The following is a 17,052-nucleotide window of genomic DNA, read 5'->3' as shown; positions in this document are numbered from 1 at the left end:
AAGAAATGCAGAAATGAGAGGGAAAAAAAAGTTGGGTTGGATTTAATTAAGGTTAATATGATCGACCATAGCTGGATGTTGTTGTGTACCGCAACATAACCTTTTGTTCTTCCCTCTGCGGGGTTGTTTTTGCTGAGGCAGTATGTTCTGAGGGTGAAACGTTATTCTGAGGGGCATCCATGATGCATTGTGTCTGGGCAGCGTAGTAACTCCAGGTACTAACATTTGCCTGGTGATGCTCCACAGTGTTCTTACTCCACTACCTTATACCTGCCATTCACTACCTTAAAACCCTCAGAAGTGTTTAATCTGTATCTTAGATTTTTCTTTCAAACCAGTCATTTCCAAACCTTCCCACTTAAAGTTTTAATTCTCAAGATTTCATTTCTGGTTGATTTGTTGACACCTGTGGTTATACCATGGTTGCAACAAGTGTGGTTTAATAACATGGCAAACACTGCTTGAGCAAATACTATGTCAGAAATACAACAGGAGAGGTGTATTTGTTTCCAGTGCAGTCAAACAAGCTCATCTTATTTTAAAGGCAGTCAATAATAATTGTAATCACATTTCATGCTGTGAGTAAGTTTTACACACAACAGCAGAGAAAAATAAAGTGACCACGGAATGCCAAAAATGTCTTGGCCTTGTGTTTTGTGGCTGCAATTTTGATGCACGATAATTAATACATTGTTTCCTGTCCCTGCGTTACAATAATAAAGTTGAATGCATTACATGTGAAGCAGTGGTAGTAGGTAGTAATCGGTTTGCATTAATAATACAGTTATGATATGCAGCTGAGACTGGATGGATGGAAGTGTGCTGGATTGATCCCTTGTGAATCCCTCATGCTTACCAAGGTCATCTTAATCCTGCATAGTAATGGTGGACTTCGCCAGGACAAATGCAAAACCACTATATAGAGAGGAATTTACTAAATTTAGATATATCGAGTGTGCGCAGCAAATACAAAAGCATACCCTAAACAGTATAAAAAAATATGAGTTTGTTTTCGCTATAAGTGTTGTAGGATCTGGGAGTTAATGCATCTCATTTTCCTTTTCCTACTCTTTGATTCCTGTTGACTCCCGCCATATTCCCATCGTGAAAGCTGTCCTTTTGGTCCAGCAGCAGGATCAATACCTGGGGACAGAGGCCATTCAGTCTAGTAATGACACACTAGCGCAGAGCGGGGCCTTAACTAATGCTCACTCACGCACTCAGCCCTTCTGTTCATACAGTAGAACCATTTCTATTCCCCCTCTCCACATTCAAATGCATGATACAGAGAAAGAGAATGGATGCATAACAAGCAGACAGGTTGTGTGTGTTTGTATATTTATATATATATGTGTGTCCAAGAATGATATGCATATGGTTTCCGTGCTCATATGTATGCATTATGTATGTAGTTAATGGTACTATCTGCCTTCTCTGATGGATGTGGGACTGTTCAATAAGCACACTGATGGGCTCTCTCTGTGCTCTCATATGTCTTGTGCAGTCAAGTGTGTTTGCCGAGGAGTGGCCCTTTTTATAAGCCTCTGTTTATGGGCTCTGAGAGGCCACCGCTTGCCAATAATTGGCGTCTGGATTGCTCTCTAAGTATTTGGCGAGTCAGACGGGACCGGCTGGGTCCAGCGGTGCTCTGGAAAGGTCAGAGCGCTGCTGATTAGGCCGGAGATGAAAGCAAATGGGGAAAAAGTAAGGGAATGATGATTTAAGATAAGAATTAGATTGTTGCAATAGTGAAAATGGAAAGACGAATATAATATGTAAAGTAGGAATGCAATGAGGGAAAGGTATGAATTGAAGGTCAGGACTTAAGGAAAGGACATAAGGAAGGACTAATGATGATACTGAAAGGAATTTGGACATGGGGGTATAAGGATAGGATGAAAAAGTGATGGAAAGAAAAGGAAGGAAAGAGTGAAAGGGTAGACATTAAGTTTGTTGATGAGGAAACAAAAGAAGAGATGGAAGAAGACAGAATGAGGACTGTGCAATGAAAGGTTCAAAATGTGAGCAAAAGCTGGAAAAAGAAGCAAGGAAAAGAGGAAAGATTAATGAATGTAAGAACAAGAAACAGGGAAAAGGGAAGTTCAGGCGGTAAAGGACACAGAGTTGAAGAATAGAAGTAGCCCAAATCCCAAATTGAGGTGTTACAATTTGTAAAGCATACGACACCCTCTCAGAGTAGACCTTCAGTCCGGATCAAGAAGAATATCCCTTCTTCTGGGAGTAATGCAGAGTTTAAGATGTCCTCATGCTGACTAACCTTGTCTTGTCTCTCCGTCCTCTCCTCTCCTCCTCACCCTTTCTTTCCGACCAGTGATCCTGAGTCCTTTCGGCCTGAACGGAACACTGACAGGCCAGTCGTTCAAGATGTCAGATCCGCCCACCCAGAAGCTGATTGAGGAGTGGAACCAGTTCTACCCCATCAGTCCCAGGGCCAAGAGCGGTGTGTCGGAGGACAAAGCTGAAGACATGGACTGGGAGGATGACTCTCTGGCCTCTGTGGAGGTCCTCGTAGGTCAGTTTTTTTTTGTAAAATGATTGAGCTGATCATTTTTTTGCAGTGACCTGTTTCAAATGTAGAGGTAACTGCTTTGGTTTCCACTGCTTTGGTTTTGTGAACATCTCACCTTTGCCTGTTCAGGTGGTGTGCGGATGGTGTACCCAGCCTGCCTTGTGCTGGTGCCCCAGTCAGACATCCCCGTTGTGGCCCCTGTGGGGTCCTCCCACTGCACTGCCGTCTACTCGGGTGGCCACCAAGTGCCTGCTTCCCAGCGAGAGCCCGCCATGTCTTTGGTGACCCTCACCCCTCCCACATCGCCTGAGGAGGCACAGACAGGTAGTGGTGTAAACACAGTGTAAATGTATAAGGCCTGTAGGACTATAAAGACTATAAAGGGCATGGTCACTTTTGATTTGATCTATCATTAAGAAATGTTGTCAAATGTCTTTTAACCTTGCTCCTTTCCTCCCCCAGTGGACTCTCACTCGGCCCAGAAGTGGGTTAAGATGCCTTCATCGTCTGATGCGTTCAGCGTGGACAGAACAAGTCACCACGGAGGCAAGATTCCAAGACGGATGTCCAGTCAGGTGGTGGAGCGTGTCTGGCAAGAGTGCAATATCAACCGAGCCCAGAACAAGTAAGTCTGTTTTTTTCTCTGGAAAAAGTATGGCGGATTGATCAGCCGAGCTACAAATGAAAGATGAACCCAAACAATTGTCTTTGTGCATTGATTCGGGCAGCGGTAGATTAAACAGGCTGAGAGAGTTCCCTGTATCTGGGAAAACATCAGAAACGAGCAATGATTGAGAGTTTGAAAAATGAGGTGGGAGGGTTATGGTTAATGTAAATGAAGCACACATGCATTCATAAAAGATAACAAAACAACCTCCTTAAGAACTTCTACTCACCTGTCTTCCCACTTAATAGGGGCACTGTAAAATCAACTGCATGTTCCAACTATTTGCTGACTCTTTCATCTCGGTAGAGAGAACCAGCCAGCCTCTCCTGATGGTACTTGTTTTTTTATGAGCAATCACAAGTTATTGGTGTAACAAGCGGAGTAAACAAGAGCCGGTTGTGCTGAAGTGTTCAAGTGCTCCTTGAAAGTCTCATATTCAGTTTAAAACAAAACAATTAACCCAACTACTTGAACTAGTTCGAGGCTCAACAAGAGCCCAAATGCCTTGCCTGGTTAATTAAATCTAAATGAACTACGGAAGAGGTGAGTGTATAGCACTGGAGTAAAGCTGTTCAATGTTTCGGCACCTGACTGCATACCAGCCATGTATACAAACCAATCAAAAGGCTTTCCATAATGTTCTATTATTCATTATAAACCATACAAAATACCAGAGAAACCTACATGGAAATAATAGTCTCTAGTAATTACAGTAAGGGTTAGCTTGCAGTTTGTTTTGTCACATGGTCTTTTATATTATTCACCATCAGTGAATCTGACACATTGGGAGCAACCCCGGATCTGTTGCCCCTTGACCAAGCACAGAATGTCGGCTGGAGTTAGCTGTTTGGCTTGTCGGCCAAAATATTATTGCTCCAAGCAGGGCAATGAAATCAGCCTCAGAACAAAGCTCTTAACAATCACCACTGAATACCAAAGGAACAGCAGAAAGGGTTGTGCACTTTTCTAGGGTTTTGTGTCACAATTTTAGGATTTGTGGTTAGAAAAAGATAAGAAAAAAGACCTGTTTTTACACGAATAGTGAGCTGAAATACTCACAGTCGAAAATAAGCCATTAGTAGAATTGTGTTTGAAAATGTTTGTATTTTTCTTCCTCAGGCGAAAGTTCTCAGCCTCAACCAACGGTACCTGTGAGGAAGAGTTGGCTGAGAAAGCCGGAGCCTGGGATTTTGTAGAGCATTCACAGAGGTCATACTGCAGCTGTTCCAGGTCAGTCACTTTCCACATGGATATTGTACAGCATGTGCAGGTATTGCTCATATGTGCTCAAAGACATTTTAAAGAGGTTAAACCGAGTCTATGGAGCTTTGAACACCCGCTCAGAGGGCCATAGTCAGCAAAATTTCTGCGAGTTATACCCACGTCTAGACTTTGACAAGCATATTATTCTTCATATTTTTCAATTCATCACTATTTTGTCTAAGTGACAGCCTTGCAGGGGCTGAAACCTCTGCCGGTGCTGCGTGTTTCTGTAAGTCAGACATTTTTATTCCCGCACTGATGGGCATAATTTGAGGGAGAAAGAATAGCTTGACCTCTGATGGAGCACTCAAGAGATGCTGGGTTAGTAAAAAAGGAGCATGTGTGTTGCTTCATGCTCCTAGCGTTGACAAATTAGCTCAAAACATGTTGAATGATGTTTAAATGTCACTGTTGTTTAAATGATGTTTAAATGTCACTAGAGTCTGACACCTTAATGTTAATGATAGTCTTTGTTTGTTGTGCATGCTTATACCTTCACACCAGTATTCAGTATGACTTTTTTTTCAAAATCTAGCTTTTCATTTGCAAAAGCTTGATTTCTGTAATATGTTAGTTTTCTTTATTGTCACATTTTGTTTTAATTGATTTCTTTGAGGCCTCATTCTTTGATGAGGCCTCAAATTCAGCTGTAACCCGCATTCTTCAGTCTTCAGAAGGACGAATACTCTGAGTACTTTGCAGTTAATCTATTAGTCGTTTGGTCTATAAAGGGTGCCTGAACTGTACACAATCCATTAGATTGAAACACAGTTCAGATTTGCGGTTAATGAGCCAGAACTATCTAAACTGATGTTTGCCTGTTAATACATTGCAAGTGTGGGCATTAATCCATTGGGGAATCCTTTGCACTAGGCTTTTTTTCTTCACTGAGGGAGAGGAGAGCCGGCTTGGGCCGCAGACAAGAGCAGAGTGGATTGGGCCAGTCAGCTGGAGCATGCTAATTTGTTGGAAGCCACCCAGCACTTTGGCGACACAGATATGGGAAGCAGTGTGCGTTGCCAGTTTTATTGGCCATTAGCTTTGTTGTGTAGATGGAAGCCTTCCATATGTCTGCTTATCTCGACATCTAATTGTCAGCACACGCTAGTGCCCTGGCCATCAAAGAGACAAAGCTTCCTCATCAACACCCCTAATGTACAACCGCAGAAGAAGGCTGAGCGGTGACCCAGCGACAGAGAGGCTAAAGAAACACTGATGTTGACCCAAGAGATAGACAGTGGTAATGTAGGAGAAGGTGAGCAAAATGGCTTGGTATGCCGGGTGGTCTCAGGTCAGGTAGTCCACAGGACAACCAACAGAGCCTGAAGACCACGGCGAAGCCTTTGTATAGTGTCTTTCACTGTCATGTATCATCATATCAGCTTCATTCTAACTATCAGAATAGGCAATCAAACTAATAATAAGGTATTTCTTTTTCTTCTGTCAGCACTTTTTCGATGTTTTGTAAAAAGGTAATGGATAGGCTTTAAGGAAATGCTTTTTGTTCATGTTATGAGTTTGAGAGTGAATAATAAAGAAACTACGGGTTTACAATGACATAGTGAATTAGATGTTGCAGACAGTCTCACACTCACACAACTTAATTGTTGTAGGTGTTGTTTACTAATTGATTTGAAATGAACAAGTGGGGCTGGAATGTTGCAGGTGAGAGGAATTAAGTTGTTGTTTTATAGACGAAACAGATGTGAGGGTTTAGAGGGAGATTTTACTCAAGCTGCACGAGATCTCTGTGCAACACGACAATGAAACATTCTCATGAGGCATCTTCATGGTTTGATATATTATCCCTGTCTCTGTTGCCGTTTTGCTTGGTGTCACAGGGGCCTCATAGTCTCAAATTTTTTCCCGTTTGTCTTCTACCCTGCAGATACAAATCAGTGAAGCAGCGATCAGGCAGCACCCCAGGCCAGACTCCGTCAGCGGGCCAGCCCCCCCAGACTCCTACCAAGCACAAAGCTGGGGGAGAGAAGCCAGAGAAAGGTGACAAGCTGCAGAAAAGACCCCAGACACCCTTCCATCATCGCAGCCTGACCAGCGACGACGCTTCAATGGAGGCCGAGGCGACAGCTGGCCAAAGGTTAGCCATGAGGGGCCAGGACGGAGGAAGATTCTCTAGTATACGATCCACGGATGTGTCCGGCATCCAAAAAGCCCCCCAGCTCCATGGTGGGGGGGTCAGCGCTGGACAATCAGAACAGGCCAACTCCCCCCAACCCCCACCACTTAGCCCCCACCCCTGCGAGCGCAGTGAGGAGTCAGGGGAGGGCATGAAGAACCCTTCAACCCCGAACAGCCAACACTTTTACCAGCCGCCCCCGGAGCCCTGCCTGGTCGGGGGAAGGGGGCGGCGAGGAACCCGGAGGGCCAGAGGGTCTAAATCAGCACTTCCACTCCCATCACCCCCACTCCCACCCCGGAGCGTCGACTTACTCCGAGCCCCCGAGCCCACCGTGTATGTGGGCGCGGCGGTTAACTTGGAGGAGGACGGCTCCCACGCACCATGGCGGCTATTCAATTTACCCCGCAGGAAAGAAGCCGAGCTGCCCACGCTACTGCTGCCAGGGGACAAGCTGAGGGACGAGCCCTCAGCATCACAGGACAACCTGGTGTCGATCACAGAGTGAGTGACACCTGGCAATTCTTTTTGATCACTATTTGATGCCCTCTATCACACACACACACAACACACATACACACACACACACACACACACACACACACACACACACACACACACACACACACACACACACACACACACACACACAGGGCGATAAGGCTTTAACCCTTTTCAGTTAGGCTTCCAAACCCGTCATTTCCCACCTTTACCCCTGTTAAGAAAGAGGCCCCCTTACTGCTTTCAAGCACTTTAAATAGTCCAAAAAGACTAATGATTCAAAACTCACCTTCCCCCTCTTTCTCATTCTCTCACTTTCTGATTCCCCCACCTCACTCCTCCTCCCTTGTCCCTCAGCTTCAGAATGTTCGGTATAGCGCTTAGCTGCATACAGCATGTTAATCTCTTGCTATGTGCCCTTTTGACATCATACATCACGAATATGCAGGGCCAGCACTACTCATCGATTCCTACACACACACACACACACACACACACACACACACACACACACACACACACACACACACACACACACACACACACACACACACACACACACATTACATTACATTACATTACAGTCATTTAGCAGACGCTTTTATCCAAAGCGACTTACAATCAGTAGTATATTACATATCATTCACCCATTCACACACTGATGACAGGCTACCATCAAGGTGCCACCATCAGACTCTAACTAACATTCATGCAACATCCAGTCCACACCGATGGCAAGCCTTCAGGAGCAACTTGGGGTTAAGTGAGCTCGGAGAGATGAAGGGTAATGTTAGGGTTAGTTGAAGATATACCCTCTTATTGTAATACAGCTGAAGATGAAATAAATGCTTTCAGCTGGCCATCAGTTCGGCAGACACTGGAGAGAGACTTGCACCAAGAAGGAGCTGCTAGAAAGGGAGAGGATCACAGATGGACAGAGCGAGGGGGCTTGTCCAGTGTGAAGGCAGGCAGAGTGACCAGCAGGCCGTGGGGTGGCCAGAGTGGGAATTATCGGCGGGGTTATGCAATCCCAAGGGGCCAGTCGCTTGGAATGGCTATTCTAGTGAGCTGTAATCCCCCAGCCACAGCTCTGAATGGCGGCTAATCTCTGGCCCAGGCCACTGCGCTCCATCACCTCACATGAGAGCTGGACAGGCATGACGAGAGGACAGAGGTCCAGGGAAATGGAGGAGGCAATGAAGGGGAGGGGCACACATAGGTTGGGCCAGAGCAGCCAGTAGTTTTCTTCATTTTCCCTTCCCTCCCTGTCCTGTTGCATATAAGGAACAAGTAGGGCACAGTCATAGCCACATAAGAGATTTCGATGAGCCAAGTCAGAGTAACAAGTGAGAAATGTGTCAGTCTGTAAGCGATGAGCACTCAGTGCTCCAGTCACCACGTCTCCATAAATCTGCTAGGAAATGTAATTGTCTGACAACAAACATGATGCATCCGGTTCCACTGCCTGACAGCTGTCAGAGTTGTTTGCAACCGCTGCCATTTCTGTTCCTGCAGATAAACATGGTAGCAGCTACGACACATGATAGCCAGCAACATGGGGCAGGAAATGTTCCTGTTGGCGAATTTAAAACCAAGAATCATTTTGAAGTAGTTGTTTTCTACTTCTATACACGATTACAACTCTTCCTTGTATTATTTGGTACCTGATTGCGATTATCTTTTCGTGTGTGTGTGTGTGTGTGTGTGTGTGTGTGTGTGTGTGTGTGTGTGTGTGTGTGTGTGTGTGTGTGTGTGTGTGTGTGTGTGTGTGTGTGTGTGTGTGTGTGTGTCAATAGTTGGGTAATGTCTGTGCCCCTGTGTGTGCGACTTTAATCCACCATGCAAGTGTGAATTTGTCCAGAGTAAAAAAAAAAAAAAAAGAAGAAAAAACAGATTCGGTTTGGACCAGTGCATATCTATTTCAAATGGTCTGTAATTGAAATATAGGTCCTTGAGTGTACATTTGGAACGACTAGGTGGTGTCTGTTGCCTGTGCATTGTAAATCTCTGATGGTCGTCCAACACTACTGCAGAGTCTTCACACCTCAGTGTTTCCTTCTTCCCAGGGTGATGTCCTCATCTAAATGGCCACTTAAGGTGTCTGAAGAACGTCTTCAGATGTATCGAGCCAGGAGGAACCAGTACCTATCGGCTGCCATAACGGACGGAGATCACGAGCCGGAGGTGGACCCCTACGCCTTCGAGGAAGGAGATGTCAAGTTCACATTCTCCAACAAGAAGGATAAGGCAGGCGGGGAGCGGGAGCCTGGCAAGAAACATAAGGTAAGCCAAGGGGAGGGGTGAAGAATGTTTCTGACCTGGAGTGTTACTTGTCAAAGCCTTGCAGTATTTAATGGATGTTTTGTACCTCCTTGTTGAAATGGTCCCTCATGCTTATTGTTGCTCTGAACAAGAGTTATTATACCTTCTCCTACATGTGTTTTATCAACTAAATGAAAACAACTTTTGCCATTTTCTTTCTTTAAAAACAAACTGCAGTACAGTACCTTTCTGTATTGGCAAACATTACCGTATTACAATTCTCATTTAACAGCATCTCTTACAACACACGCAGCTCATTTGAACATACTCATCTTTTATTGCACTCCGGTTTGATGCACCCACATATTTTAAATGCTTTTTTTTTTGTCGTGCTGTTTTAAATGTAATTTTTTGCAGTTTAAATGATGACGAAACTAACATTTGAACCTTGATCGTGGGGACCAAATTGCCACATGGTACACAGGCTCTGCCACTCAAGAACAATTAATGCTAAAATCTTCATACTTAACACCACAAATACATGGATCAAGGGTGGATGATATCAAAGATATGCAATCTTAAATTCATCTGAGATGAATCAACTAATGTTGTAGCTATAATTATGGTGTGATTAATACAGCTCTGCTTAATATCTTTGAACTGGTGTGTCCTGTCATAAACTTCAACTTTTCTGCCTTTGTTATGTCTAGATTACCTGAAAACCAGTTCACGTTGAATTCAGCTATGTCAACAGATGAGCCACCGACAGTGCCTGTTCCAAGTTGGTTGATATCAATCCAGTTTGCAGCCACACCCCGTTGGATTTAATAAACAAAAAGGCAGTGGCATCTAAGCGGTGTAAAACCTTGCTAAAAGGCAGCATGGAGAGTAACCACTTCATTTACACCTTCCTCACTAGTTGGGGCACAAGAGGGCTGATTTAAAGATCAGTGAGCAGAAATCTGCCATCATCGTCCTGATCCATGCGATAGTGCACAAAACATAACAGTACGGTTGCCTTCTGCATGCATCCGCTTTCACCGCCTAAATCTTACTGTACAGTACAGGAAGCTATCCCTGGATCTCTATTGTTAGTTGAGCCCAAAGGAACACCAAATAGATTGCTTGTCCAATTTCCTTTAAGTTATGTTTTTCCTATTTGATCCGCCTTCTACCTCCTTCCACTTCCCACCGTATTCCTCTGCCTCTGTCCCTGGGGCCGTTGGCTCCGGCTCCAGACAAAGACCACCTGTTAGCCGCGTAACGCCCGCAGCGCTGAAAGGGAGAACCAATGAATGTGTGTTCCTTCCCCGTCTGCATGTCTGCAGCAAGCTTCACAGAGCCTGGAGTCTAACCACGGCAACAAAACCTGGCTCGCTGAACCATTAGGCTTAGAAAGCACACTCAAATATTTCCCTTCTCCTCTGTCCCCCCGGTCTGTGCTGGAATGTAAGGGTGAAGGCAGCTCTCAGTGGAGGGGGGAGTCCCCAAAGAGCAGACTGTGCAGCGGAGCTGTTCCACAGTCGTGTGTGTGTGTCCCCGTGTGTGTCCCTGTGTGTGTCCGTGTCCATGTGTGTGTGTCCACCACGTGTGTGGGATTTTAACTGAAGATAATACTGCAAGGTACTTCACCTCCTGCCTGGCTGATGTAGAATATAAACCTGGAGCACCAAGAGTGATGAATTTAGTATATCAAGGTAAAAGTTTGAGATTCCAGGAATTATTCTATACAACTTTGCCCAAGTATGTTAGGAGCTTGACAAGCTGTTGTTCAGCAAACTATTAAACCACTTACTGTATCTCACTGTAGAGTACGGAGACCTAGTGTGAACGGTACATGAGCATCTCCAGCGATCAGATTATAAAATCCTCAGACTGGAGAGTTATTGACTCTGCTGCTGTAGGCCATGTGACACATGTGCTGGATGATCATCATATGTCACTGCACAGAAGTGGTACACCTATGTCAGAGCCTGCTGAATTATGAAGTGTAAGAAAAGGAAACCTCGGATAAATGAGGGAAGTAAGTGAGATGGAGGAAATGGGTGATGGGATGCCTTCATCCAGGCAGCCTTGGAGTCGAACAAGCTTTTGCAATATGTGAAGGCTCCACACATGCACACTTTCCCACCCAAGGCCAGGTTATTGATAAGGGGTTAAGGCATCATTACCACCTATAGATTGTGGCCTTGGTGCAAATGTTGTGCGCTGCAGTGGATTGGTCCTGTAAGGGAGACAGATCAAAGCCTGCCTTACTCAGAGAAAAGCCCTGGAGCGTAATGAAATCAATGGCGGGGACATAACATTCCTGTTCCCTGGCCAGAACCGCGCAGCGCAAAGGGTTCACACTACCCGTCATAGGAACACACACACACACACACACACACACACACACACACACACACACACACACACACACACACACACACACACACACACACACACACACACACACACACATACACATACACATACAGAAGGCCAGCCCTCCCAGATATTGATGTCTGCGTGGGGGCCTAAGAGGCCATTCCTTGGATCATGATTTCACTCTAGTCTCACGCTGTCCCTTATTTCTGTTCTTCTGTTTCTGTCCAATTTTCTCCTTTTAATATGGCTATTATCTATTTTATTTTATTAGTATGTTCGCCTTGATTGCAGAAAGGAACCCCCTTTTATAAGTTGGCTGCTTGATGTTTTTGTGTATTTCTGTTTTGTGATTAGTCCCAGCTCTGGTCCAGTCAAATGTATTTGTCTGGTTCTTAATCACAGTTATGGGCTCAAAGGATTTCACACACCCACAATTTAACACCATAATGGAGCAGACTTTGCTCAGCAACCGGTCCTCATTAAGCAAAAGAAAAAGCTTCATCGACATGGGACTGGTGTCATATTATTATAAACAATGTGTCTGTCTAGGCTGTACATTCTGAACATTGTTGAAACAAATATTCACTGTGTGATGGATCCGTCTGGTTGCATGGGTACGTGTGTTTTTTTTCTCGTCCCTCCTAACCCTCCCATCTTTCTTTCTCCACGCAGGGTGAAGATGGAGGAGCTGGACCGTCAGATGGTGAGGAACCTGTGATATTAATACTAAGATAAAAAATTGTAACATTCAGACACCAAATTTATCATTTACATTTGAAATACTTTGCCCCCAAAATAATTATTTATTTATAAACTTACATTTAGTCAGTTTCTCCACATCATAACATGCCAGGGGAGAATACTGTTTGAGCCATTTTCCCCCAAATACCCTTTAAATTTGAATTTTTTTTCCAGTCCAAAAAGAGTACAAATCACACTTGATCATTATTGTAACACAGGAAGCTGTTCCTACTTAAATTCTGCACACACGCTAAGCTTTCAGATTATTTTACCAATTACTGATGATTTCTTCTATCCATATTCAACTGTTATAATATAGTCATACTGCCACCCTCAGAGCACACAGACTGCATGGCCATCGGGTGCTAGTTGCATCTCGGACTTGGCATCCTGAATGAAATTTGGTTACACTTTCAATTCACTCATTTAATATGTCAATCGAAACCGGATTCATTCACTAAATGATGAGCATTAATTCTTATTTATTTTTATTTTCATTCTTTCAGTTTAATTTAACAGATATGTCATGCCTCAAGTATTTCAATAATTAAATGGATATTAAACTACTACTTTCTGAATTTGTTGAATAGAGAGTAAATTGAGCCAACCCAGGTAGTAAGTTAGCATAAACAATCATAGCTCAAAGCCACCTTTTCATTGAGTTCTCAAGCCCCTAATATCTACTTGTGGACATTAATATTTAGGTGTTAACAGTCAGTTTGTTTATGCAGATGCTCAGCGGGCGGCCGCTCACAACCGCATGGCTTCCACCAGCCTGATCCACGAGACAGACCTGGTGGTGTCCATCAACGACCTGGACAACCTCTTCAATTCGGACGAGGATGATCTGGCGGTTAGTAAAGACCTTTGCATACAGTGCAATGAATATGTCACTACACAGAGCGTGTTCTAGCACAGTGTTGTGTGTGCGAGTTGTGTCCTCTGGCCTGCATGTGCCAGAGCAGTGTCTTCACTCTGCCCATCATCAGCGGACAATTCTCACTACCCACTTACCAGTTGCTCCAAGAAGTTGTCATGTGTGATACTGACTTGGAGGCCCCACAGGTGTTAGAAACATAACAGGGATACATTTAGAGCAGTGTTAATAACTGACACTTTCAGTTACCAAAATGGTACAGTGCTAAAATGCTTCTTCTTTTTTTTTTTGTCCACAGCCCGGTCACAGGCGACCAGTGAATGGAACGGATGAGAAATTTGGCAGCAAGGAACCGAAGCCATCCACTTTGGACCCTGTATCCTGCATTAGTATGTATCTCTACATCTGTGTCTACTGATGTCTCTCTCTCTTTTTCCTGAACACTGATGTGCCGTGTCTCTTCAAAGTACAAGGATGGATTTAGCTCAAATGTTAATCTAGAATCAGATTTGTCATACCCATGAGCCCCTTGAAAATTAAGAATGCTACACTGGGATTTTGAGAGAAGCCACTTAAGTTTGAAGCGTAGTATTCCCACCGCTCACAATTACAGCTAAGTGAAACTGCATCATATCCTTTAATCCACTAAATAAAATTAGGGCTTTTACTACTCAAGCATCATTGATGCTCTCTCTTGGTTTTGCCACCTAGTGGTTGAAAATATTTTTGTAATTACCTTAACAGTGCATCAGTGTTTAGCTGAGAGTCTCCCCTTTACCTGCTGTCTTGTCGCCTGCTTTGTTACTGTGTTGTGAGGTTTCTATGCTAACACCAGAGTCTCAGTATTCAACCCTATTTGTTTACTTGAACACAACTGAACCAGACATTATTCTCTGTGTTTATTTATTCAGTTAGTTAGTTATTCGTAGTATTGAGCTTAGGGACACAAATGTCGAGCTAAAGAGAATTTAAGGACAACCTGTATTTTACTGTGAAGCAAATTGGTCTCAGATCAACCATTTTGCTTTAGTTTAATGATCAGATGCTGTACAGTGCTGGACTCTGCCCATTTACCATGAATTGTGTTTGTTAGCCCCCTGGAAGCACCCGCAATTATAAAAGCGGTTTGCAAGTTTGAGGCCTTAGATATTCTACAAAAAGTCTTTGCCCATCTTCACATAGAGATGAACATATCTTTACCAGTAAACATGTCCCTCTAGTGTAGAGTAGAATTATCTTGTGGGAATGAAAGCAATATAAAAAGAAGCCCCTCCTGCTTCTACACACCTTTCAACTTTGCATAAACAGCTCTGCTGGGTCCTGTAAATATTTGCTCTAATATATAAAGAAAAAAAATGCGAAGGAACATGCCAAGGTAACTGTGACAAACTATGTAAACATGTCATCAGTCGTGGGCGAGGTGCCTGTCAGACTTAAAATTTGTCTAATAATTCATCTGTTTAGACTTAACATGTTAGCTGCCTATAAAAAATATCTGCTTGTCAGAAAACATACATCAGCCAAAGAAACAAACCGTTTGAGATTACACGTTTTACATGAAGTCATCCACATGGTTAAATTTAAGAATGAGTTTGTGTCACAAAGTGCTGTTTGCAGAGCAATTAATATATTGGAAACAGAAGTATATCTCTGATATATCTTCTGGACTCTTGAAATGTTTTATAATCCATTTCATGTTTTGATGGGCCCATGTTCTTTTCTCCTACCAGGCTCGGCAGACCTGCACCAAATGTTTCCCACTCCTCCCTCCCTAGAGCAGCACATCATGGGCTACTCGCCCATGAACATGTGCAGCAAGGAGTACGGCAGCATGGAGCATAACACGGGCATGACCATGCTGGACGGCACCTCATCTCTGGGAGGCCACTTCAAGATTGAGGTGGAGGAGAGCTTCTGCAGTCCAAAGCCATCTGAGATCAAGGTTGGTCTAGGCTCTGTAAATCTGTCAGGTCTTATTGAAGTGTCAAATTAAACCTGACTCAACCAATAGGTGTAATTTACTGGTGAAACCAATAGATGTCAAAAGTCAAATTGAATGAGTTATTGATGGATAGGTTTTCTTCACCGTGCTCATTTTGAAGCAGCTAGGTGGCCACATGGTCAGAGGCCGCTCTTCAAATTAGGAATACAGGGTTCAATCCCCCTGTCAACAAGCATCTGCCTAGCTGAAGCTCCCATGAGCAACACGCTAAACCCCTCCCAGCTCCGTGGTTACTGAGAAGAAGCTGCCACAGATGTGTTTATGGGAATGTAAGGTAGCAAAGTCTCAGCCAGGGATGCCATGATGCTGTTCTGCATATTTCCCTGTTTACCTTTATACAGGACAGGAAACAAAAACAGAAAAGACCTAATCCTTTCTCTGCCTTGCTAAATCTTATTTTCTTTCCATCTTGTAGGACTACTCATTTGTGTACAAGCCAGAGCTGTGTCAGCCGTTTGTAGGCTGCTCCATGTTTGCCCCTCTGAAGGCATTACCCAGCCAGTGTCTCCCGCCGGTCAAAATACCAGAGGAATGCATCTACCGCCCAAGCTGGACCATGGGCAGGGAGATGCTCAACCCCGTGCCTGTCATGACCTTCCTCAACAAGGATAGGTAAGCTGCCGTAGTGCTTTTCAATGAGGTTTGTAGTGAGTGGCTGTTTGTCAGCTTCAGATAAGTCCTCAGGTGATGCTGTTATCATGGCTGGCTCAAGATGAGGAAGAGGTGGTACCATCTTGATCATGTGCACGCATGTGCACATGTACCGTCCTGGACCGTGTATGTGCGAGATGGTAGCCCAACTGTTATAGTCAGTGGTAGTGTCCAAAATGTGAACGTGAAATGGTCATCTGAAATTTTCTGTAGAGGTCCCAGTAATATTTGTTCCTAAAGTGTACTGAAGTAGCACATCACATGACATGGTTAAGCTATGTTTGAGAGAGAAAGACCACAAATACTGATAAACATATCTCGTAAAACAATTTGATTGGGCTGGCAAATTATTATTTACTCAACGGTACTGATCTCCACATATTTTTGGAAAACCTTTCAGAGTTTTGTTGAGAGCTGGAGGCGGGAGGACGGCAGCCCATTTATCCTCTCTGAGTATAAGAGAGAGAGTACCAACACAACTGTGAAGGCAGTACCGTGCAACAAGTGAAATTATCCACTTAAATCGTAGCTTAACAGAAGCACATCAAGTGACTCCAGTGATATCAGTGCTGACACCCGTTTACATGCCTTGTTTCTGTGTAATTCCTATCGGGCTCCTTTCAAAGATTCCTTATCATTTTATCATGATGATCTGGTTACTGAGGCATTCTAATTTAGACTTGCAGAAGAAATGCCAGGGCTGTGCTGGCTGGTTTGGGTTTTGTGTGCACAGAAGCATATACTCCTGCTCTGCTCCCTCACTGTCCACACACCCTCTGGTCTCTCCCTGGACACCCCCTCAGCTGGCTGCTCAATTTGCCATGCATGGCTGCCTCAGGCGGAGCAGGGAAATAAGTGTATAATGCCGTCTTGGTGGAAGATGAGGTTTTATCACTGGAGTGGTGAGATGGGCCCCCACAGCGGCTCCATGCCACACCTCACTGTTCATGGCAGCTTGGAGTCTCCATTATATCTGTCACTGTTCCTCTTAACTACACAGCTGCACCTCTGCTACTTTCCACGCACATGGGAATTTCTTATCAGCATGTTTATC

At 44.1% G+C, this 17,052-nt stretch overlaps 1 protein-coding gene across 2 annotated transcripts in view; it reads left to right on the top strand.

Annotated features, from left to right (window-relative positions):
* med13a (mediator complex subunit 13a) overlaps nucleotides 1-17,052 on the top strand; it is a 70,635-nt gene that overhangs the window by 38,966 nt on the left and 14,617 nt on the right. Inside the window, exons 5-15 of one of the 2 annotated variants that reach the window (XM_054625444.1) lie at nucleotides 2,333-2,533; nucleotides 2,660-2,854; nucleotides 2,993-3,155; nucleotides 4,317-4,427; nucleotides 6,349-7,101; nucleotides 9,165-9,381; nucleotides 12,400-12,430; nucleotides 13,200-13,321; nucleotides 13,644-13,734; nucleotides 15,076-15,287; nucleotides 15,763-15,959. In XM_054625444.1, the coding sequence (XP_054481419.1) occupies nucleotides 2,333-2,533; nucleotides 2,660-2,854; nucleotides 2,993-3,155; nucleotides 4,317-4,427; nucleotides 6,349-7,101; nucleotides 9,165-9,381; nucleotides 12,400-12,430; nucleotides 13,200-13,321; nucleotides 13,644-13,734; nucleotides 15,076-15,287; nucleotides 15,763-15,959 (2,293 nt within the window). Of the gene's footprint in view, nucleotides 1-2,332; nucleotides 2,534-2,659; nucleotides 2,858-2,992; nucleotides 3,156-4,316; nucleotides 4,428-6,348; nucleotides 7,102-9,164; nucleotides 9,382-12,399; nucleotides 12,431-13,199; nucleotides 13,322-13,643; nucleotides 13,735-15,075; nucleotides 15,288-15,762; nucleotides 15,960-17,052 lie in introns of both variants that reach the window. The other variant, XM_054625443.1, reaches the window with a different exon arrangement.

Source organism: Anoplopoma fimbria, chromosome 24, assembly GCF_027596085.1.
Source record: "Anoplopoma fimbria isolate UVic2021 breed Golden Eagle Sablefish chromosome 24, Afim_UVic_2022, whole genome shotgun sequence".
Taxonomy (NCBI): Eukaryota; Metazoa; Chordata; class Actinopteri; order Perciformes; family Anoplopomatidae; genus Anoplopoma; species Anoplopoma fimbria.
Note: the sequence above shows the minus strand (reverse complement) of the source record. Positions and strands in the feature narration are given on the sequence as shown.